The sequence below is a fragment of the Oncorhynchus mykiss genome, chromosome 3 (assembly GCF_013265735.2).
Source record: "Oncorhynchus mykiss isolate Arlee chromosome 3, USDA_OmykA_1.1, whole genome shotgun sequence".
NCBI classification, from domain to species: domain Eukaryota; kingdom Metazoa; phylum Chordata; class Actinopteri; order Salmoniformes; family Salmonidae; genus Oncorhynchus; species Oncorhynchus mykiss.
The window spans coordinates 74030116-74055043 of NC_048567.1; the positions used below are offsets into that span (position 1 = coordinate 74030116).

At 43.5% G+C, this 24928-nt stretch overlaps 1 protein-coding gene across 5 annotated transcripts in view; it reads left to right on the plus strand.

Moving 5' to 3' along the window:
• The first annotated feature begins 1078 nt into the window (after positions 1 to 1078).
• The window catches only part of LOC110504735 (probable ubiquitin carboxyl-terminal hydrolase FAF-X), a 72817-nt gene continuing 48967 nt past the window's right edge, over positions 1079 to 24928 (plus strand). The window contains exons 1-15 of one of the 5 annotated variants that reach the window (XM_036975177.1): positions 1079 to 1614; positions 12013 to 12308; positions 16292 to 16443; positions 17294 to 17373; positions 17713 to 17825; positions 19473 to 19709; positions 20954 to 21069; positions 21395 to 21646; positions 21866 to 22004; positions 22225 to 22377; positions 22685 to 22789; positions 23037 to 23135; positions 23227 to 23334; positions 23501 to 23637; positions 24269 to 24307. In XM_036975177.1, coding sequence (XP_036831072.1) covers positions 12198 to 12308; positions 16292 to 16443; positions 17294 to 17373; positions 17713 to 17825; positions 19473 to 19709; positions 20954 to 21069; positions 21395 to 21646; positions 21866 to 22004; positions 22225 to 22377; positions 22685 to 22789; positions 23037 to 23135; positions 23227 to 23334; positions 23501 to 23637; positions 24269 to 24307 — 1841 coding nt within the window. In that variant the 5' untranslated portion in view covers positions 1079 to 1614; positions 12013 to 12197. The remainder of the gene's footprint in view (positions 1615 to 12012; positions 12309 to 16291; positions 16444 to 17293; positions 17374 to 17712; positions 17826 to 19472; positions 19710 to 20953; positions 21070 to 21394; positions 21647 to 21865; positions 22005 to 22224; positions 22378 to 22684; positions 22790 to 23036; positions 23136 to 23226; positions 23335 to 23500; positions 23638 to 24268; positions 24308 to 24928) is intronic. The other 4 variants (XM_036975173.1, XM_036975174.1, XM_036975175.1 and 1 more) reach the window with 4 other exon arrangements.

The following is a 24928-nucleotide window of genomic DNA, read 5'->3' on the forward strand; positions in this document are numbered from 1 at the left end:
CAAACTATTATTGCGTTACATGGATGCCTTGTCTGGAATTGTGACAGCTCTGGGGAGAACAGAGACAACAGTATATGGTCAGATTATGACTTTACCAGAGTGCTTCACCTCCTTGTAGATTTCAAGAACAGCTTTGCCCTTGCTGTCATTTCAAACCACTGACAGGACAGATGAAGGGCATGAGGGTCAATGCACAAAAGGTGAGATAAAGGGAAAGTGCTAGAAACACACACACACACACGTACACACTTGCACGAACACACACACACACACATATATATAGTCTAGAGGGGAAATGTGTGTGCAGGGGTTAATCCCACTTTAGCCGCTGGACTATGGCTGTCCAGTGAGTCAGCAGTTGAGCGCCCTTTCTCTCTCTCTCTCACTCTCACTCTCTCCCTCTCTCTCTCTCTCTCTCTCTCTATTCAATTCAAGGGACTTTATTGGCATGGGAAACATGTGTTAACATTGCCAAAGCAAGTGAGGTAGATAATATACAATAATATATCTCTCTCCCTCTCTCTCTCTCTCTTTCTCTATCTCTCGCTGTGTCTCTGTCTCTCTGCAGTCTCCCAACAGTAGTTCATAGTTCATTCATTCATATCCACTCCCCTGGTACTGTGCAGGTTTCTGATCTTAACCAAATGACACTGGACTTTAAGCCTTTGAGTATTCTGTTTAATCTTTTTCTATGTTCCCAGAGAGACTAAGATTAGTAACCTGACCCCTCCTCATATGTCTATCAGTTGGCAGACCAGCACCCTCCTCACAGTTCTACAGAGAAGTGTTGAGAAGGGCTACCTCTCTAGGGAAGGGCAAAGGGGACCCGCCTACCCCTAGAAGGGGTCTCATTTTGGAGGAAGGGATGTGCACTCCTACTGGAATTTGAACAGAACATTGGTTTTGCTCCTTGGCCAACTGAAATATACACTGTCTTAGGCGCCCAATAATACACCATTTATGATAGATCATATGTATCCATTGCACACTGATAAATGTTTGTTATAGAATGTCTGACTGACAGACTCAACAGATCCATGACAGCAGGAGGCGACATGTAGTCCTACAAAAATCCATTTTGATTCAGCAAGCAATGAGTATGGGAGTTGAAGAAAATCCTGGATAAGGGAAACCAATATCGGGGTTGGAGTCAACCATCTATTCTACATTGTATTGATTTTTTGTTACCAGTCAGCACAGGTTCCATTTGCGAAGTTGTTCTCCACATAATAGATAGTTGGCTGTTTAACTAATGTTGACATTTAGAGTTCGGGAAAACCGTTTGACATCTGTTTTCACGTTGTTCAGGACTGCGCTTCCGCCATATTGAAGCAGTTCACTAGCGGCAAGTTGTGACTGACTGGCTAGGACCGAACTGACAAGAGATCCGCTAGTCTCTAGATAGACTTGGTGGGGCTGTTAGCTCGCTGGTGACGCAGGAAAAACACCCAAGAGCTGACAAAAAAAAACAACAACCAAGGAACCAGATTATTCTAACTGACAGAGCTTCAAATGAAATAGCAAGATACAGGGCACATTTATGTAATAAACAACGACACACTCGTCAAGGCTGGAGTAGCTCGTTAATAGAGGAGAAGTCCTATCAAATTCCTGGTAAGTGGTTATAGCAACTAACGTTAGCTTGCACTGTTAACATCAGCTGGTGGATGCGGGTAATGGCAGCTGACTTGGTAACGTTAGCTAGCTCTAACGTTATTCATTTTGTTAGAAATGTCTTGGACTGAAATACTATGATTCGCGTCGTTAATCATTAAATAATTTTAACTTGGATTGGAGAATGTTAGCTAGCTGGCTGTCTAAGTAATGTTATTAGTTCTGCCAGAATAGATAAGGTAGCTAACGTATTTAACGTAGTTAGCTACTGTACGTTAAGTTTACCAAGTTACTGTCTGACTCACCCACTGACAGGGGGAAACAAGTCAATGTGGAGTTGGCTAGCTAAACTAACGGTTAGCTAACCGTTAGCTAGCTCGTGAACATTAACGTTATTGAAAGCCGGGTCGATATCAGCTAACTAGTTGACGTTTCAATTAGCTGTCGAGCTCTTTAGCTAGTTAACGTAATGACAGACGGTTCCCCACCCCTGAACCAGATGTCTGAGTTGTTTTGATGGGGGTTAAATCCAGAAATGTCGCGCCGTGACAACTGTAGATACGCCTAACTAGCTAACTTGTCCATGTTGACTAGAGGAGTTATAAAGGTTAGCGAGAAGCACAATAAAACATCTTGACTATTGACGTGGTTGCGCGGCCTGCTCCTTAACTAGCAAACGTTAGCGCATTGTCTGCTGAAATGCAAATGTTTCAAAACGATGAATTCGTAGTATGTGTCTAAATCTTGCCAGATATCCAGCTACCTTCTACAACTACCCTAATGAATGTGTATCAACGGTTACAGTTGCTGGCTAGGCAAAGGCCTGGAAAACTGCGCTTGGAAACTAGGCCTTCAAGTGACGGATCGCACTGCGATATCAGACTTAATACGGTTGTTGTTAGCTAGCTAGCTTCCAATTTAGCAACCTAGCTGTTTTTACCACATTTTATTGTCTTGATATTTCGAAGTGTAATGATATGACATTTCTGATTTTGGAATACGATCTTAATTTCCTTGATGATGAATGCAAGCAGATCACACAGCCAACCAACTCAACGTTACGTTAGCGAACTACAGTAGCTAGCTCTCTAGCCAAGTTGACAGATACACCCGTGTTGGATGTATTTTAAGTAGCTAGCATAGATGAAGATGTGGCTACAGAATCATGGACCTGTTTGGTCAGCTGTAATATGATATATAATTTATTTTAAAAAACTTGTAAACGAATGCGAAATCTATTGCCTGTCAATTAACTTACTTGCCAAAAACATCCTTGCAAAATGCTAACTAACGTTAGTCAGTGACTGTATTCATAGTGATCTTATCAGAGTGGTGGAAAAAATATAAATGGCTAATCAGCTAGATCGATGGCTATATATATATATATATATATATATATATATATACACATACATATACAATTTCACCTCCAATGTCGTCATGGACATAGCTTGTTTCTGAGTGATTTAGGGCTGAACTCTCAGGTTTGGCCCATACCGTCTAGTGGCCCCTGTCATTCGGGTTACAGCTGTAATTCAAGGCCCATTTCACATGACATAGCCAGCCAGTGATGTTTAAAGAGCTAGCCAGCCCGACAGGCCGCAACAGTATTTGTGTTATTAGCTAGTCCTCCAGTTAGAGGCTGAAGGATGTTGAACAGAGGATGACCTCCCTTGTTTCACAGTGCCATTCGGTATGGTATCATTTTCAATTTGCAGTTACTGATTTAGAAGGAATGATCACTGACTGACTGGTGTTTTCTTTGTGCAATATGCTGTCGCTTAATTAGCAGTGGCTAAATGCATTCATCACTTATGAGGATCCAACGGTAGCCTACTCAATAGTGTGGTTTTGAGCTGGGCTCTCTAGGGAATGTCCTGCAGTAGAAGCATTTTAATGGCATGTTTCTGACGCCAGTGGCCACCTGCTAAGGACAGGAAATGTCTCAGTTTCAGTACCTCAAAAGTTCACTCAATTTGTTAAGTTACTGAATTCACCACTAGCAGACGGATACAAATGTGAACACAGTGCTGCAGATCATTTAGAATCCTTAAAAAAATGTAGACCTACTACTACCACACCCAGGCATCTCCTGAAGATGACATATCAGCAGAATCACTTTTGGCTTTTTGGGTTGCACCAAATTGGCGCTTAGGGTTGCACCTAATCACTGTTTGATCGGATTGTGTTTTGCAGGGCTTGAATCTGAGTTTAGTTTTGTGTTTAATTATCATGTTACCAATGTCCTCTCTGGAATGATAAAGCTGTTCTCAATCATAAAAAAAAACAAGTATCTCATTATAGCTACCTAACATCAAAGAGTAAAGCAGCCAGGTGTTGATCAGAGAACTCGCACGGACGCGAGCACACCCAGAGCTCTCCAGCTCTACCAGAACAGCACAGCTGCGGTGGTTTCTTTAATGACATCACAAACTTAGTCACAGCCAGTCCATTGCCAGACCCAACCATTTAAATATGTCGCCGAATAGATCAAGGCCTATGAAGGAAATATCATGTGTAGGGAATACATGATCAAACCTTCTTGTTCCGAACTGGGGTGGCTTGGATTTCCAGTCATATTGTGTCTCTGCCAGGCAAGACTGGGGTCGTCCTTGCAACCACATATGTGTTCAGGAGGATGCAACATACTGAACTTTGCAGATAGAAATGCCATGAATATATCATCAGACATAATTCTCTACTCGTCATGTCAGAGAGAGGAATGTATATCTATTCTACTCAATATATTTCTATTGTAGTGTTGTAACAGTTTAGCTTCCGTCCCTCTCCTCGCCCCTACCTGGGCTCGAACCAGGGACCCTCTGCACACATCAACAACAGCCACCCTTGAAGCATCGTTACCCATCGCTCCACAAAAGCGAGTGACATCACCGATTGAAACTCTATTAGCGCGCACCCCGCTAACTAGCTAGCCATTTCACATCAGTTACACCAGACTGAACGCTACCCAGGCTTTCAGCTGGGTGGAGAGGACAGAGAGATTTAATAATACTCATCCTTATGGCCTTTGTGTCCTCTGGAACTGCAGTTGGCCTTTGTTGGGACATACAAGCTCAGTGTGCATGGTGTGGTTATAAACCAGATTGTACCTTCGAGCTGGAGGGAGAATAGAACTTATGGTGATGACTTTCTCATAGACTTTATATGAAGTTGAGGCTTTGCGTTTCTATAGGCTAGATATTGAAACTATATATTTTGATAAAGATGCTGCTGATTTTGGCTTTTTCTTCAAGGAAGTATTTTTTATATCGCTAAGTGGTTGAACAGTTTTTGCAAAGACAGAGGGGGAAAAAGCATACATTTGTATTTCATCCAGACATTCTGTGTTGGTCTGGAACAGAATTGTAAAAGAGAGTGAAAGCGAAAGGGATGAGAAATATATCGCCTGCTTCCTGGCCAACCGATCCCATGGTTACTTCAGGAAATCCCCTCTCTTGTCTGAAACTGAGAAAGTTGATGTCTTTGCTTTATACTGTTCAAAGTTCAAATCCTAAAACACTGTGTGCCTCCACCACCTCTGTACATGTCAAGAATAAGACTAAACTCTAAATGGTGTATGATTCATTTCCAATTCCAGCCTAATGTGGTTTGTAAAATAACTGTTAAGTTTCCATCTGGTCAGGGGCTTATGGTAGTAGGAAAAGCGAGCAGTAAGTACAGTATGTCACATTTCCATCGTTGGATATCCATCGTCTGCTCTCAATCTCTCCTAACAGTTTTCATGATATCAGCGTCACGTGCTTAGGCCTGTTCTTTTGGTTTTCCTTCTGATCTCAATTGGATGAATATTAGATTGGGGATTCGTCACTGAAGAATTGTTTTGTTTAGCTTGTTATTGCTCAATCTAAAACGTTTGAGATATATCTTGATGGCCATTGCTAGGGGATTGTGCAGGGGATTACCTGAGTGCGGTCGTCTTACATGAACCCCATCCATCCCAGATGATTTCCATCCTTAACCCTTTGTTTTTATAAGCAAAGCACAAACCAAGAATTTCCGTCTTGTGGCTTTTGGCCACTGTAAGAGTTTCCGTCTTGTGGCTTTTGGCCACTGTAAGAGTTTCCGTCTTGTGGCTTTTGGCCACTGTAAGAGTTTCCGTCTTGTGGCTTTTGGCCACTGTAAGAGTTTCCGTCTTGTGGCTTTTGGCCACTAAGAGTTTCCGTCTTGTGGCTTTTGGCCACTAAGAGTTTCCGTCTTGTGGCTTTTGGCCACTAAGAGTTTCCGTCTTGTGGCTTTTGGCCACTAAGAGTTTCCGTCTTGTGGCTTTTGGCCACTAAGAGTTTCCGTCTTGTGGCTTTTGGCCACTAAGAGTTTCCGTCTTGTGGCTTTTGGCCACTAAGAGTTTCCGTCTTGTGGCTTTTGGCCACTAAGAGTTTCCGTCTTGTGGCTTTTGGCCACTAAGAGTTTCCGTCTTGTGGCTTTTGGCCACTAAGAGTTTCCGTCTTGTGGCTTTTGGCCACTAAGAGTTTCCGTCTTGTGGCTTTTGGCCACTAAGAGTTTCCGTCTTGTGGCTTTTGGCCACTAAGAGTTTCCGTCTTGTGGCTTTTGGCCACTAAGAGTTTCCGTCTTGTGGCTTTTGGCCACTAAGAGTTTCCGTCTTGTGGCTTTTGGCCACTAAGAGTTTCCGTCTTGTGGCTTTTGGCCACTAAGAGTTTCCGTCTTGTGGCTTTTGGCCACTAAGAGTTTCCGTCTTGTGGCTTTTGGCCACTAAGAGTTTCCGTCTTGTGGCTTTTGGCCACTAAGAGTTTCCGTCTTGTGGCTTTTGGCCACTGTAAGAGTTTCCGTCTTGTGGCTTTTGGCCACTGTAAGAGTTTCCGTCTTGTGGCTTTTGGCCTCTGTAAGCGGTTGATTCCTAGATCAGTGATTCTTCCAAGCGGAGGGCACTGTTGAGAACCCATCAACAGAGCTCTGACGTTAGTGTCATTACAAGCACTGAAATGCAGGCCAATGATCCACTTGGCTATTAACCATTTTTCATGCTGACTGGCATGCCGGTTATGCTGCGTGTATGATGATCATTATACTGTCAGAATGAGCCTGTTTAAGTAACACTCCATGGCAGTCATCTATTTCACATCTAGCTAAGGATTACTGTGCTTCAATGAGCAGTAATTTTGAAGATGGGCATGAAAGCTAGCAAAAACTTTAGGGCTGACCCCAATTAGTTGACTGGTCAATTGTTTGGTCGTCATGCTGTTGGTTGACCGAGATTGTTTTAGTCAAGCGTTTACATATACAGTACCAGTCAAAAGTTTGGATGCACCTTCTCATTCCAGGGTTTTTCTTTATTTTTACTATTTTCGAAATTGTAAAATAATAGTGAAGACTTTGAAATAACACACATGGAATCATGTAGTAACCAAAACGTGTTAAACAAATCAATTTATTTTATATCTGAGATTCTTCAAAGTAGCCACCCTTTGCCATTGACAGCTTTGTACACTCATGGCATTCTCTCAACCAGCTTCATGAGGTAGTCACCTGGAATGCATTCCAATTAACAGGTGTGCCTTAAGTTAATTTGTGGAATTTCATTCCTCAATGCATTTGAGCCAGTCAGTTGTGTTGTGTCAAGTTAGGGGTGGTATACAGAAGATAGCCCTATTTGGTAAAAGACCAAGTCCATATTATGGCAAGAACAGCTCAAATAAGCAAAATGACAGTCCATCATTACTTTAAGACATGAATGTCAGTCAATCCGGAATATTTCAAGAACTTTGGAAGTTTCTTCAAGTGCAGTTGCAAAAACCATCAAGCGCTCTGATGAAACTGGCTCATGAGGACCGTCACAAGAAAGGAAGACCCAGAGTTACCTCTGCTGCAGAGTATATGTTTATTAGAGTTACCAGCCTCAGAAATCGTCAATTCAGATTGCACCTCAGATTGCAGCCCAAATAAATGCTTGACAGAGTTCAAGTAACAGACACATCTCAACATCAACTTTTCAGAGGAGACTCTGTGAATCGGGACTTCATGGTCGAATTGCTGCAAAGAAACCACTACTAAAAGACACCAATAAGAAGAGACTTGCTTGGGCCAAGAAACACAAGCAATGGACATTAGATCTGTGGAAATCCTGGCTTTGGTCTGATGAGTCCAAATTGACCTTTGTGTCTTTGTGAGACGCAGAGTAGGTGAACGGATGTTCTCTGCATGTGTTGTTCCCACCGTGAAGCAGTGAGGAGGATGTGATGGTGTCGGGGTGCTTTGCTGGTGACAGTCTGTGATTTATTTAGAATTCAAGGCACACTTAACCAGCATGGCTACCACAGTATTCTGCAGCGATATGCCATCTCATGTGGTTTGCGCTTAGTGGGACTATCATTTGTTTTTCAACAGGTCAATGACTCGACACACCTCCAGGCTGTGCAAGGGCTATTTGACCAAGAAGGAGAGTGCTGGAGTGCTGGCCTCCACAATCACCCGACCTCAACCCAATTGAGTGTGTTTGGGATGAGTTGGACCGCAGAGTGAAGGAAAAGCAGCCAACAAGCGCTCAGCATATGTGGGAACTCCTTCAAGACTGTTGGAAAAGCATTCCAGGTGAATCTGGTTGAGAGAGTGCCAAGTGTGCAAAGCTGTCATCAAGGAGGGGGTGACTCGTTTGAAGATTCTCAAATATAAAATGTATTTTGTTTTGTGTAACACTTTTTTTTTGTTGCTTACTACATGATTCCATATGTGTTATTTCATTGTTGTGATGTCTTCACTATTATTCTACCATGTAGAAAATTGTCAGATTAATGAAAAACCCTTGAATTAGTAGGTGTCCAAACTTTTGACTGATACTGTATACTTTTACCGAATGTACTGTATTTCACCAGTAGTACATTTACTGTTAATTCCTATAGTTTCTCATCTACAATGTTTATTGCTTTGGTTACGGTAATTTATTTTGATGCATTCAATGTTATTCCAGTCTTCGTGGTTTCATTGTTGAAGTGGACACATTGTTTCCAGAGTGCACGACCTTTGCTACACTTGTGAGAAGCAAGTTGTTTTGGTTTATTTAATTCCATTTACGAGTTGTCAATAAAATGTAGTCATTGTCTTTTGTTTGGAGCACTCCTTTTCAATGTTGAGTAAGGACGCGCACACATAGAAGTAGTCATATTCAATCAATCCCTATCCCAGTCGGCTGTCCACACATGCTTCAAGATGGCCACCGCTGTTCCTGTTCCCAAGAAAGCTAAGGTAACTGAACTAAATGACTATCGCCCCGTAGCACTTACTTCTGTCGTCATGAAGTGCTTTGAAAGACTAGTCAAGGATCATATCACCTCCACCCTACCTGATACCCTAGACCCACTCCAATTTGCTTACCGCTCCAATAGGTCCACAGACGATGCCATCACACTGCCCTATCCCATCTGGACAAGAGGAATACCTATGTAAGAAGGCTGTTCGTTGACTACAGCTCAGCATTCAACGCTGTAGTTCCCTCCAAGCACATCATTAAGCTTGAGACCCTGGGTCTCGACCCTGCCCTGTGCAACTGGGTCCTGGACTGGCTTCCCCCAGATGGTGAAGGTAGAAAACAACATCTCCACTCCCCACAGGGGTGCATTCTCAGCTCTCTCCTGTACTCCCTGTTCACCCAAGACTGTGTGGCCATGCACGCTTCCAACTCAATCATCAAGTTTGCAGACAAGTCTACAGTGGTAGGCTTGATTACCAACAACGACAGCCTACAGGGCGGAGGTGAGGGCACTCAGTGTGGTGTCAGGAAAATAACTTCTCACTCAATGTCAACAAAACAAGGAGATATTTGTGAACAGAAGAGGGAGCACCCCCTATCCACATGGATGGAACAGCATTGGACAAGGTGGAAAGTTAAGTTCCTCAGCGTACACATCACGGACAAACTAAAATGGTCCACCCACACAGACAGTGTAGTAAAGAAGGCGCAACAGCACCTCTTCAACCTCAGGAGGCTGAAGAAATTTGGCTTGTCACCTGAAACCCTCAAACTTTTACAGATGCATAATCGAGAGCATCCTGTCGGGCTGTATTACCGCTTGGTACTGTAACTGCAAAGTCCACAACTGCAAGACTCTCCAGAGGTTAGTGAGGTCTGCACAACGCATCACTGGGGGCAAACTACCTGCCCTCCAGGACACCTACACCACCCGATGTCACAGGAAGGCCAAAAAGATTATCAAGGACAACAACCACCTGAGCCACTGCCTGTTCACCCCACTATCATCCAGAAGGTGAGGTCAGTACAGGTGCATCAAAGCTGGGACCGAGCGACTGGAAAAACAGCTTCTATCTCAAGGCCATCAGACTGTTCAACAGCCATCACTAACATTGAGTGGCTGCTGCCAACATACAGACTCACTGGCCACTTAAAATAATGCCACTTTAATAATGTTTACATATCCTACATTACTCATCTCAAGTGAATATACTATTTTGTACCATATATTGCATCTTGCCTAGGCTGCACGCGCATCCATATCTTTATATGTACATATTCTGATTGTGTGTACTGTGCCATAGACTACTTCCTTATTCAAAGAGCATCTTGCATATCCATTCTCGGCAGCTTTAACATTTTTGTAAGGTATGTAAGGTAGTCGCTGTGAATTTGTTAGATGACTTGTTAGATATTACTGCATGTTCGGAACTAGAAGCGCAAGCATTTCGCTACACTCGCATTAACATCTGCTAACCATGTGTATGTGACCAATAAAATTTGATTTGATTTATTCCTATAGGCTACCTGGCCTGCAAGGAAAATATAGGCATATAAATGTGCCCATTTGGGGATCATAGTATTTTTGATTGGCTTAACACAACCACACAGCTGATCAAGTCACTGCACTGCCTGGCGACCAACATCCTTGCACATAATTTGTGCAGGAGATTGCTACCAGTTTGTTTTTATTTTCACAATTGCAAACTATTAAATCACTGTGTCACAACATTTGCAATAATTAGGAAGCTATTCTTCATATTTCATGGACTCATACAAGAGCGCAGTTATATAAATAAAATTAGGAACTGGGTTTACATTTTTTCAATGGCGTATGCTCACTATTCAAATTTGAATAAGAGTTCCATTTCCTGCAAGACAGATTGGTTGAGGGACGAGTGTCCAGGAGGAGTGACGCCACCTGACATGAGACAGTGTTTCCATTAGGAATTTTTTACATTTTAATTGGAGTTTAGTTAACTTTTTGAATTGTAATGGGATTGACCCCCACCCTGGCATTTCCTTATACAATAGAGGGCATTTCCACTACTAGCATTCATTGTATCCTTGCCATACTAGCAGTCTCTGAGGTCGTCTTGGCCTCTTCCTCTCCAGAGTCAGGCCCATGGTGTCAATGTCCGGCTGTTTTAACTGGAGACACTGCTGCCTACTCTCTCTGTACTACAGCCCTTGGAAAGTGCTCGTTGGCAGCCTCACTGCTGAATATGAGGTTCTTTCCATCTGTTGAGGATTGATATTTTTCCACTTAATGCTGTACGTTGTTAGTAGCAATATCATCGTAGTAAATGTGTCTTTTCACCTCTTACCACAGACTGAATAACAACCAAACCTTTGTTTGATTCCAATGCTTGCATGGCTAGCTATGGCTGGATGTTATACAAGACTACACCGGCCCAGAATGCTAGAAAATAAGGCCTGTTTGTTTTTGCTATGACGTCTCGTAAGTGGTGCCAATAAGTGCTGAGTTTGCAGCCAGGTCTTATCGTGTTTCACTGATGGTCATGCTGACGACCAGTACATGCCAAGCTCTCAGCTGACGTGAATGGGAAATAAAACACCCGGACTCGGCAGCAGCCTGCCAGAGATGGTGTTGGCCAAACCGGTTCCTCTGTGTACCGTTGTTCCTTATTACGTTAGCGCTGTAATGCCTATCAGTCTTACTTCCGCACATTGCCTCTACAATACTATTTTCTAACTGCACTCACGGAACGCAAGCAAGTGTCTGGGGGAAAATACGGAAGATTGTTCCCTATCGTTGTGATACGTCCCACATAGTGATACGTGTCTTGACTGACAGTGTTTTAAGAATTGAAGGCTTATCTTTACCCTTGCAATGTTATATCATGCAAGGGTAAAGTCATATTAGTCATATTTCAGTGTACACCATGTCTTCTTTATTGCTATCCCTCATCTAAACACAGCGAGCCAGGCTCACCTGACAGGTGGTCACTGACGCCACCAAACAACTTATTTGATAACGCATGATGACTATAAAAAAGAAGCATACCTAATTTAACACAAAATGTAGACGTGATCCATGTTCAAATCTTTCCTATCGCGTCCTTTAGTTTTTTGTGAGTGAGACCACCATGCAGTATTTTTATTGTCTATGACAACTAACCCAATGATACACCCTAACCCTGTCCTCTCTTCTCCAGGTTATGCAATGGTCTCAGCGGCCCGTCCAGATCTCCAGGTGGTTCTGTCCCTCTCTCTTGTGCCGCGGCCGCTGCTCTCCTCCCTCTGCTCTTCCTCTGAGGTTGCCGAGGCTCCTCCTGTGATTTCCCTCGTGGTCAGTGCTGCCTAAGAGGCCAAGATTGCCAAGATCTGCCCAGTGGCGAGCATGACGGCCACCACGCGTGGCTCTCCGGTGGGGGGCAACGACAGCCAGTCGGGCCAGGTTCAGGCACCCGATGCCCAGAGTCAGAGTCAGCCCCCGCTGCCACAGAACCAGGTCAGGAAACTCTGTCCCAGCCTCTCATCTCTGTCCTTCACCTCAACATCATGTGTTCACCGTGTTCTCTCTTCTAGTCCTCTTTCCTTTTTCTGTCTCTCTTCCCTCATCCTGGGCTCCAGAATAACATTTTCCCCTGGTGGCACTGGTGCCACTAACTTATTCAGTTGGTGGAACCAGCCCATGATTTGGTGGCACACCCAATTTTAATTTTGTTTCTCTCAGCGTCACACAATAGAATAAATTTGAGTCATTTTATGAAGTCATTCACAATGATTTATTAAGAAGTGTAATAGACTACCGAGATGGTATTCGATAAATCCGTTGTTACATCTAACATATCCAAGCTGGAATGCATGATTCAAAATAAATTTAAATGCAAACCAGTGGTTGTCATGCATTTTGGGGTGACAATTTTTGTCATATTTTACTGTCAAAATAGGGCTCCAGAATTTCCATACGGTCTATTCAGACCCCTTGACTTTTTCCACGTTTTGTTACATTACAGCCTTAATCTAAAATTGATTAAAAAAGTTTTGTCCCACATCAATCAACACACAATACCTCATAATGACAAATCAAAAACAAGTTTTTAGAAATGTTTGCTAATTTATTAAATAAAAAAAACAGATCACATTTACATAAGCATTCAGACCCTTTACTCAGTACTTTGTTGAAGCACCTTTGGCAGCAATTTCAGCTTGGAGTCTTCTTGGGTATTACGCTACAAGCTTGGCACACCTATATTTGGGGAGTTTCTTCCATTATTCTCTGCAGATCCTCAAGCTCCTCAGTCAGCTTGGATGGGCAGCGTCGCTGAACAGCAATTTTCAGGTCTCTCCAGAGATGTTAGATCGGGTTCAAGTCCGGGCTCTGGCTGGGCCACTCAAGGACATTCAGGGTCTTGTCCCGAAGCCACTCTCTGCATTGTCTTGGCTGTGTGTTTAGGGTTGTTGTCCTGTTGGACTGTGAACCTTCACCCCAGTCTGAGATCCTAAGCAATCTGGAGCAGGTTTTCATCAAGGATCTCTCTGTACTTTGCTCAGTTCATCTTTCCCTCGATCCGGCCACCACCATGCTTCACCGTAGGGATGGTGCCAAGTTTCGTCCAGACGTAATGCTTAGCATTTAGGCAAAATAGTTCAGTCTTGTATTCATCAGACCAGAGAATGTTGTTTTTCATGGTCTGGGAGTCCTTTAAGTGCCTTTTGGCAAACTGCAAGCGGGCTGTCATGTGCCTTTTACTGAGGAGTGGCTTCCGTCTGGCCACTCTACCATAAAGGCCTGATTGGTGGAGTGCTGCAGAGATGGTTGATCTTCTGCATGGTTCGCCAACCTCCACCGAGGAACTCTGGAGCTCTGTCAGAGTGACCATCAGGTTCTTGGTCACCTCCCTGACCAAGGCCCTCCTCCCCCGATTGCTCAGTTTGGCCGGCGGGCCAGATCTAGGAAGAGTCTCATTGGTTCCAAACTTCTTCCATTTAAGAATGATGGAGGCTGCTGTGCTCTTGGGGATCTTCAATGCTGCAGATTTTTTTTGGTACCTTTCCCCAGATCTGTGCCTCGACACAATCCTGTCTTGGAGCTCTGCGGACAATTCCTTAGACCTCATGGCTTGTTTTTTTGCTCTGACATGCACTGTCAACTGTGGGACAGTTATATAGACAGGTGTGTGCCTTCCAAATTATGTCCAATCAATTGAATTTACCAAAATGTGGTCTTCAATCAAGTTGTAGAAATGGCAAAGGGTCTGAAAACTTATGTAAATAAGGTATTTCTGTGCTTTTATTTTCATACATTTGCAAACCTTTCTTAACCTGTTTTCGCTCTGTCATTATGTGGTGTTGTGTGCCGATTTGCTGAGTATTTTTTTTATTTAATCTTTTTTTAAATAAGGCTGTAACGTCATTTTCTTTGGAAAGAATAGAAAATGACTTCACCCAGTAAAATTGTACTTTAGTAAAAGTCTAGAACTATTTGTTTTTAAAGATACTTAAGTATCAAAAGTAAATGTAATTGCAAAAATATTCTTAAGTATAAATAATTTCAAATTCCTTACTAAGCAAGCCAGATGTCACCATTCTTTTCCTAGTTGTTTTTTTGTATTTTTTATTTTAAATGGACGAATATCCAGGGGCACACTCCAACTCTAACATCATTTACAAATGAATCATGTGTGTTTAGTGAGGCTGCCAGATCAGAGGCAATAGGGTGGACCAGGGATGTTCTCTTGATAAGTGTGTGAATTTAACCATTTTCCTGTCCTGCTAAGCATTCAAAATGTAACATACTTTTGGGTGTCAGGGAAAATGTATGGAGTTTTTAAATTTTATTTTTTATTTCACCTTATTTAACCAGGTACCCTATTTAAGTACAAGTTCTCATTTACAACTGCGACCTGGCCAAGATAAAGCTTCAAATGTTATTTGTCACATACACATGGTTAGCAGATGTTAATGTGAGTGTAGCAAAATGCTTGTGCTTCTAGTTCCGACAATGCAGTAATAACCAACGAGTAATCTAACCTAACAATTCACAACTACCTTATACACACACAAGTGTATAGGGATGAAGAATAGGTAAATATATGAATGAGTGATAGAACAGTACGGCATAGGCAAGATTGTTGTACAATCACAGTGGCAGGGCGGACACTTTTTATTACAGGAATCATGAGGATAATTTAATACTGTTGAACAAATTCATGGTTTTGTCCACCCCAAAAATAGGACATTTAAAAAAAATGGTCACAGTCTGGAGTCCTGTCATCTCTTCTCTCTCTTTCATTCCCCCTCATCCTGTGCTCATTTTTCTGCTAAAGCAAATCGTATGAAACTAACTCCCTCCTCGTGGGGCGTAAAGCTCTCCTTAATCATCGAACAGTAACTCCAAATATGAATCCAACCTGTTTTAGCCTCTCTGAAAGCATAACACAGGATACGTTGAGTGTTTGACGAATGCTGTATTGATGTTTTGTTTAGACCTCAGTGTTGGTGTGTGACACAGTTACTGCATCAGTGGCCCACAGTGTTACAGTAGCAGCACAGAGACTCATGTAGTTGAGTTAACCTGCGGGGGGGGGGGGGGGGTGACAAAGCGTGTGTTGTCTGTGGGAAACACTACACCACAGTCAGTGCTCACACCTAAGCGGAACGGGAGAGGGAGACTAGGAGGGAGGATACAATGAACACAAGCTCCTGAATGATATAGACAGAGAGGGTGTTGGAGATGAGTCGTATATCCAGACGTGAGAGGCAAGCTGGCTATGTAGGTCATCCAAGCAGAAGGAGCCTTCTCTACACACCCCCACATTTCCCAAGTTCTGCAGCTCTGCTACTCACAACACACACACACACACACACACCACACTTGATGCTGCCACTACCACTGCTGCTCATACATACTAACAGCTAGCTAACTAGCGATTAGCATTAGCGGCTAACAGGAATAATTTTAGCCAATACATGCTAAGAAAAGACAAACTAGCTGTTTGCAGACTAATATACACAAACTAATAGTGTGATTAAAGGACACTTTGAAAGCAGTGTCCATATCACCAGTATATTGTTGCGTCTGACCACTCAGAGTGAACGTGAAGTGCTGGGGAATCCATGGTCAAGCAACAACTCTCCTTGAGTGTGAGGGGGCCAGGGTTTGTGTGGGAAGCGGCATGCAGGAGAGGGAGAGGCGACTTGCAAGTAGCAAACAGATTAAAATATAACACGTGCCCGAGTTGTGTATCACATTTATCAAACCAAACATTGAAATACCGTTATAGAAGGTTAAGTAAAAACTCAAACTGGTCCTTTCATCAATACCTGTGTGTGTGTGTGTGTGTGTGTGTGTATAGTAAAATACTGTAACGCCCAATCCTATGTCTGCGTGAAGTTGGTTGTATTCCTCATGGGTTGGCTAGAAGGTGGGGTATTGATTTTGTTTCGTTTTTTTTTGTGAATTTCTTCCCTATATTCTGTGTGTTTCAGACGTTGTCCCCTAACTCGTCCAATGAGAACTCTCCAGTGAGCCCCCCGGATGAGCAGGGTCAGGGGGATGGACCCCCACAGCTGGAGGAGGAGGTGGAGGAGCCAGCCTTCCCTCACACAGACCTGACAAAGCTGGATGACATGATCAACAGGTACACTTACACACGGTCAAACTGCACAACAGGTGTATGTAATCTATTTATTTTTCCAGCCAGCTAATTTTCAACCACAGTCCCTGGGCAAGTTATTAAAAACAATTACGATAACAATACAGACAAACAATGAGCAGTGAGCACATGCAAAGCAACAAAGGACAAGCAACACGTGGCGCGCAGACAGACAGCAACATAGGACACGTGGCGCGCAGACAGACAGCAACATAGGACAAGCAACACGTGGCGCGCAGACAGACAACAACATAGGACAGGCAACACGTGGCACGCAGACAGACAGCAACATAGGACAAGCAACACGTGGCGCGCAGACAGACAGCAACATAGGACAAGCAACACGTGGCGCGCAGACAGACAGCAACAGAGGACAAGCAACACGTGGCGCGCAGACAGACGGCAACATAGGACAAGCAACACGTGGCGCGCAGACAGACGGCAACATAGGACAAGCAACACGTGGCGCGCAGACAGACAGCAACATAGGACAAGCAACACGTGGCGCGCAGACAGACAGCAACATAGGACAAGCAACACGTGACGCGCATACAGACAGCAACATAGGACAAGCAACACGTGGCGCGCAGACAGACAGCAACATAGGACAGGCAACACGTGGCACGCAGACAGACAGCAACATAGGACAGGCAACACGTGGCGCGCAGACAGACAGCAACAGAGGACAAAAAGCAACAAAAAGGGTTTCCACACCTCACAAGCTACAGATAACATGGAAAGCGGCAATACACCGTGTGTGTGTGATACTAAGTGCTGTGAGGTTGTGAGGAGGAATGTGTTTCTCTGTATTCATGTGGATGTTTTGTGTTTCCAGACCCCGCTGGGTGGTTCCAGTTCTGCCAAAGGGAGAGTTGGAGGTTCTTCTAGAAGCTGCTATAGAGCTTAGTAAAAAGGGTAAGAATATTGGCCCATTCTATTTCTCAAATTACTACTCACGGTTTTGAACTAAGGCAATCAAGATGGTATAGAAAGTCTGTCCTTGGCTATGTACGCATCTGAAATCGCATTGACAGCAATGTATTTCAACCACTGTGTATGGAGTTTAGACTAGCTTGGTCGATTCTCTTTTAGTGTAATTGCGCTTTGTCAACGTCCCATTAAAATGTCCGCCTCCGCATAGTTTCTCTTTAGATTGATATTTGACCTGTAGCCCTTGAAATAAAAATGATCTGTGGTAGCTCAATGCACTTAATCTCCATGCACTTAATTCTTGTCTGTTTTCTGTCTGTATAGAACTTGATGTGAAGTGTGAGGCATGCCAGAGGTTTTTCAGGGACGGCCTGACCATCTCTTTCACCAAGATTCTCACAGACGAGGCCGTCAGCGGGTGGAAGTTCGAGATACATGTAAGTCTTTATTCTATTCCATTTCATTTCATCAGGATAGTGCTCTCAAAAGCAATGGCCACCGGTTTTCAAGGAGTCATGGGCCCTCTTTCCAATACTTTGAAAACCAATCCTCCTTCCTTAGGCTAATCACTAATTTGACACAATTGGATTGGTGAAACCTATCCAGTGGAACTACTGTTTTCACCAATCCAATTGTTAATTGTGTGATTAACTCAAGGAAGGAAGGCTGCATTTCTTTTATTTAAATATATATATAATTTTATTTTATTTTTTACCCCATTTTTCTCCCCAATTTCATTGTATCCAATTGTTAGTAGTTACTGTCTTGTCTCATCGCTGCAACTTCCGTACGGACTCGGGAGAGGCGAATGTCAAGAGCTATGCGTCCTCCGAAACACAACCCAACCAAGCCGCACTGCTTCTTAACACAGCGCGCATCCAACCCGGAAGCCAGCCGCACCAATGTGTCGGAGGAAACACCACCATGGGAGTCGCTAGTGCGCGATGAGACGAGGATATCCCTGCCGGCCAAAACCTCCCTAACCCGGATGGCGCTAGGCCAATTGTGCGCCTCCCGGTCTTGGCCGGCTGCGACAGAGCCTGGGCTCGAACCCATTTTTTTATGACGATTTTCGTGGAACAATTTCATTTCAAGGTCATTGTCACGTGGTTAATCATAAAAATCTGAATTAAAATGATCAAAATGGGAGATCACCAGCCTCTGCCTTATGGCCACATTGATACACTGTGATTCATTGGCGGGTAAAGAAATGAGTGCATAGAACTCGTAGCCTTTAGGTCAATGCAGCAGTAGGCCTATAAGCTCTTTCACACCGAGGATTGTGATTATCAAGGGGGAGAATGTTGGAAAGATTTTTCAAATAGCGTACTTTGAGGAACTATAGTTTTTATTATTATATTTCCATTCGTAATGGATGTTTTTTTTTTAAAACATTCTTACATTTAAACATACTTACATGGCCTGCTAACTGGCAGCAGGCCAGTTACTTCTATGCATGCTCAGGTGCACGTGCTCCCTCAACATTATTTTACCTTTATTTAACTAAGTCAGTTAAGAACCAATTCTTATTTTCAGTGTCTGCCTAGGAACAGTGGGTTAACTGCCTTGTTCAGGGGCAGAACGACAGATTTTCACCTTGTCAGCTCGGGGATTTAATCTTGCAACCTTTCGGTTACTAGTCCAACGCTCTAACCACTAGGCTACTTGCCGCCCCGATTATCAGGAAAGATAAACCAGACACATGCTCATTGCTCACATGGAGCACTCCAAACAAAATACAATAAACATTTACAGCTCTTGTACATAATGGTTATGAAATAAACCTAAACGTATTTCTCAAATGACCGGTAAATTTAAATCTTCCCGGTCAAGTTGTCCGGTGGCATGTTTTCCTTTGGAAAACCTTGCAATAGACATAGTTCCTGGCCACTCGCATCCCTGCAAATATGATGGCCTCTTGAGTTGATACATTGCTACCGCAGACTTGGGAATGTGTTCTGAAGAAACAGGATAGCTCTGTAGCAGCTTCAATATGGAGGAAGCTCCCCCTAAAGCCCTCAGTATGGCTATGTGGAGCCGTCACTCTATTGCTTACACCGATCTCGCGCTCTCTCCATCCACAGAGGTGTATCATCAACAACACCCACCGGCTGGTGGAGCTGTGTGTGGCCAAGCTCTCTCAGGACTGGTTCCCCTTGCTGGAGCTGCTGGCCATGGCCTTCAACCCCCACTGCAAGTTTCACATCTACAATGGCACGAGGCCCTCTGAGACGGTGCCCGCCGGGGCGCAGCTGGCAGACGACGAGCTCTTTGCCCGCCCCCCTGACCCTCGCTCTCCAAAGGTAGGGTCTGAATTCAAGGTAGGCCCCCCCCCAAAATATTTTATTACTCTGGTCAACCACCTGTTTTATCAATGTACTCCTTATTAAGGACCCAAAACTGTTTTTAAATATATATTTTCAGTGATTTGACACTTTTATTGAGACGGGGAGACAAGCAAGTGGGAGAAAAAGGGTGGGGATCGGTGGACACAGGGATTGAACCCTGGTCTCCGGCAGGGAGTCTTATATGTGACTGCCGGGGAGTGTTACTGCAACACATCGGCCCCAAACTTAACCCCCCCCCCCCCCAAGAAATTTTTCCAAAATCACCAAATAACCCCACTTTTCCCCAACACCCTATAATCTATCCTCTGATTTTCCTACACTCTCCCGAGGAAAGAAATGTTGACTCCGTTTGTCTATATCGTCTTTTTGCAAAATATATAACCCTCCATCTTCAAGGCCAATTCCCCTATTTACTGTTGAGGCAATTCTTGTATCACAGTGGATCAACAAAAATATACACAGAGGATGTTTTAATAAACTATGTCCTGGGACTGATGTGATATTGGCTATACTGTCTCTTTCTCTCCCAGCCAAATCTCATACAGACACAGTGAGAAATGTCAGATTTTTTTTTTTAATTATAGAATTGATTCTAAATTAAATATCCTCTGGATGGATGCTCCATGGGTAAATCTTTCTAATTCACTCTTCGTGATTGCCGTAGCAACAGAAATCCAGAGAACAAGCTTTTTTATTCTTTGGCAATCTCTTTTCTCGGAACGAATGCGCTCTTTGCTCTGGCCTTGCTGCCTTGCCTTAGGGCCAGTGCACAGAAACAAAGGATGACTACTCTGTGGACTGGGTAGGAAATAAGAGGAATGGAGATAAAACAAGCGGATGTACTCGAGGTGTCTGGACTGTTGTGGAGTTTAAATGAGATTAGGCGATGCCAGGGAGAGAGAGAGAGTGAGTGAGTTTGCTATGAAAACCTCAATGAATGGAGCGTGGGCCGGGGTGGTCAATGTGAACACTGTTTGCTGTAGCTGGCAGTTTACCCAATACAAACACTGCTGCAGCCTCTGATATGGGTCTGTGGCAGTTTTTTTTCTCTGATTTTTCCCTCCAATTAAGCCTTTCTGTGTAACCGCTTCGAGACTAGAGGGATGTATTTGTGTAGCCGAACAGCTTGAGTGGATAGTGGAAGCATGGTGAGTATTTTAACTTTTTTTAAAGTATTTTTAACAAGTGGTTTTGTTTTTCTTCCTCTTCGTTCACAGGGCTGGTTGGTGGATTTAATTAACAAATTCGGCACGTTAAACGGGTTTCAAACGCTGCACGATCGCTTCATAAGTGGCCAAGCACTGAACGTCCAGATCATCGCTGCCCTTATCAAGTGAGTCGGCCCATACACACACACACACACACACACTTTAATGGGTGACATCTAAAGAATATGGTTCACTAGTTCTCCAGTGCTTTCTACATTATATGGAGCTAACTCCTACCATTCACCACCAGTCACACCCTACCGTGTCATCAGTAAATAAGTCCTCAGGCTCTTGCTGTGATGTGGTATGTCTTCATGACTAGATTGACGCTTTAATGTGACCTGTAGAGCAATCAAACCCACGACTCTGTTGTAAGAACCGTGCTTCAACCAATAGAGCTATGGGAATAGTATGGTCTACTGGACGTGTTGTGACTGTTCTGTCCTCCAGGCCTTTCGGGCAGTGTTACGAGTTTCTCACGTTGCACACGGTGAAGAAGTACTTCCTGCCCGTCATCGAGATGGTTCCTCAGTTCCTGGAGAATCTGACAGACGAGGAGCTGAAGAAGGAAGCCAAGAACGAAGCCAAAAATGATGCCCTGTCCATGATCATCAAGTCCCTGAAGAACCTGGCCTCCAAGGTGCCTGGGCAGGAGGAGACCGTCAAGAACTTAGAGATTTTTAGGTTAAAAATGATTCTTAGGTGAGTTCGCTTCAGACCAAACTGTCCTAAAGGTTTTCTTTTAAAACACTTTGTAACTATTGGCTAAATGCTAACCTGAGATACCTGCACGCATCGTGTATTGATGTCAATGAGAGTTATGTAAAAATGTGAGTAATGTTCATGGACTTTAGGTAGGAATTGCCCCAATGTGAACTATTTGTTTATAGTAATCTGTGGTGATTGTGTTTTCATCCACAGGTTATTGCAAATTTCCTCTTTTAATGGCAAAATGAATGCACTAAACGAAGTAAACAAAGTAATCTCCAGTGTGTCCTATTACACACATCGGCATGGCAACCCCGAGGAGGAGGAGTGGCTAACTGCAGAACGCATGGCGGTGAGTTAACCATCCTTTTTTTATTTAGTAATTGTCAGCAAACGTGAATATACACATACAAAATTTAAGTTAATCAAATGTATTTGTTTAACGCTACACAAGTGCTTTTGCCACAAAGTATCTAGTGAAAAGAGAATACCTTAGTGTGGTTTCTGTTAGCGTAGTCGGCAGAACTGATGGTGTTTGAGTGGAGACTGAAAGATGTCTGTATGTTTGTCAGGAGTGGATCCAGCAGAACCACATCCTGTCCATTGTGCTGAGGGACAGCCTCCACCAGCCTCAGTACGTAGAGAAACTAGAGAAGATACTGCGCTTCGTCATCAAGGAGAAAGCTCTTACCATGCAGGACCTGGACAACATCTGGGCTGCACAGGTACCGTGAGTGCATTTGGTAGTACATGTGTGTGTGCGTTTGAAGAGACATCATTGATGATCACACATTGTTTATGGTTCAGGTGAAGGAGATATGACCCGTAACAGCTCTTACAACAGAATGGCAAATCCTTCATGTCTTAACTGGGGCATTTCCAGGTCTTTGGGGTTGATTAGCTGAAACGCCCTTACCTAAGCATGGTTTGTGCTCCTGCATCTTCTCTATGTGAAATGTAAGGCTGAAAACAGATAAACCAGCAATGCGTTTGCTGACTTATTTTTTTGTTGCCATGTTGTTTCACCGGCAGGCTGGTAAACACGAGGCCATTGTGAAGAACGTACACGACCTTCTGGCCAAGCTGGCCTGGGACTTCTCTCCTGAGCAGCTCGACCACCTCTTTGACTGCTTCAAGGTAAGAGACTTCTCTCCACACACAGCACGTTTCACTATCCTTGCGGGTACCAAAAATGTATTTCCCTAACCTTAACTCATAACCCTAAACGTAATCCGTAAACCTAAAATAGCCTTTATCCTTGTGGGGACCTGGGAGGGATCATTTTCCTAGTTTTACTATCCTCGTGGGGACTTTCCGGTACCGACGAGGAAGCGCACACACATTGCTCTCCTAACCCCTGTGGTGGTTGGTTTGCGGTCTGCAGGCGAGTTGGACGAACGCCAGTAAGAAGCAACGTGAGAAGCTGTTGGAACTGATCCGTCGCCTGGCGGAGGACGACAAGGATGGCGTGATGGCCCACAAGGTGAACATGGGTTAAAGAGATGTATTTTTCCAGCTCTTGTGCTCCATTTGGATATGAGTACTGAAGGTTCCTCTACTCCTCTCACCACAAGGTGCTGAACCTGTTGTGGAACCTGGCTCACAGCGATGACGTGCCTGTAGACATCATGGACCAGGCACTCAGTGCTCACATCAAGATACTGGACTACAGTTGCTCTCAGGTAAATACTAGGTACCAGTCAAGAGCCAGGCGACTGCTTTCCCACACGGCTCGAGGTATCAACCAGTCAATGTTTTTAGGGCTCTGTTGGGGTGCTATCAACAATTGGCTTATGGCTGTGTGTGTTCCTTGAATACTGTTGATGTTAATGTTCGTGTTCATTTCAGGATAGAGACACGCAGAAGATCCAGTGGATCGATCGCTTCATAGAAGAGTTGCGCACCAATGACAAATGGGTGATTCCTGCACTAAAGCAGATCCGAGAGATCTGTAGCCTGTTCGGAGAGGCTCCTCAGAATCTCAGGTAAGGAGATGGACAGGGTCCGAGTTCAACTACGGGTTTGGAGGGAGACATAATTCATAAACTCTGTTGAACATGCTTGAGATTTACAAAGATATGGACACGGAATGGGTACAAATTGAGGCTTATTCAGAAGGACACAAGGTAACAGACAGAAATGTACACTGGATAGCAGACATGCTTATTTGTAATGTAGAATAAGGAATTTTTCACTCACTTTCATTTTGGTTGTGCTCAGAATGCTATGCTTGGTTATACATTTGCTCTATGCTTTTAAAGCATGGCCTTAATTTTTCACATAGCTGACACTCAGATGTCCCTGGCATTTTAATCACATTTCCAGAGGGGCTGAAGCATGCCAACTCTTTTGTAAACAGGCATTTTCTGTTAACAGTCTGATATTTGACCTTGCCATCCAGTTTGATCTGTTTTTCACTAACGCTTAGACAGTGAGAATTCTTAGACTAAAACTGAGCGAATGTACTGCATCTTGCTTCTTAAACGCTGAGCTCTCAAAGTAGCATAGATATTGTTGAATTAGGTGCTGCTTTTAATAACGTGCAGTTGTACTGACTGAAGTAGCATTGGTAAATGCAGCAAATATGTAGCACACCACATGCCTGTTGTTTTTCAGAAAGAAAATGCCTATTAACATACAAACGAACTTAGTGGGGTAAGTTGACAGCTAATTTGGGGGATATTGTGGCAAAAATAAAACTTTGAAATTGTTAAATGTCTAAATTGACTCTCTCAGATGCTACAACAGATCTGTAATGTTTATATTCATTCATAAATCTGCTTTAGCAAACCTTTCACAAGGTAAATCTCAAATTACACCATATTCCCTACACTACTTCACTACCTTTGACCAGAGCCACAAATTACCTCATAGTGCACTACTTTTCACCAGAGCCACAAAGGTCTCTTGTCAATTAGTGCACTGTATGGGGAATTGCATGCAAAAGTAGTGCACTACATGGGAAATAGGGCGTAATTTGAGATTTACTCAAAAGCATCTCTTTCTGCACCAGCTCCTCTTAGCTCCAATCACGGACTGTTTGCAGGGTGACATTTGGGGGGCATTTCTGGGAGCACTGCTTACTCACGTTTCCGAAACACATCGTAATGATTTTAAGAATGAAATTCATCACCATTTCTCTTTCTGCACACAGACACACACCCACACACAGATCCTGGGGTATTGTTTAGAATGCTGGATATACCAATACTGCTTTCTTTGCACTACAGGTGCAGAGAAGCAACAACATTTTGCAGATAAATTATTGTAATTTCA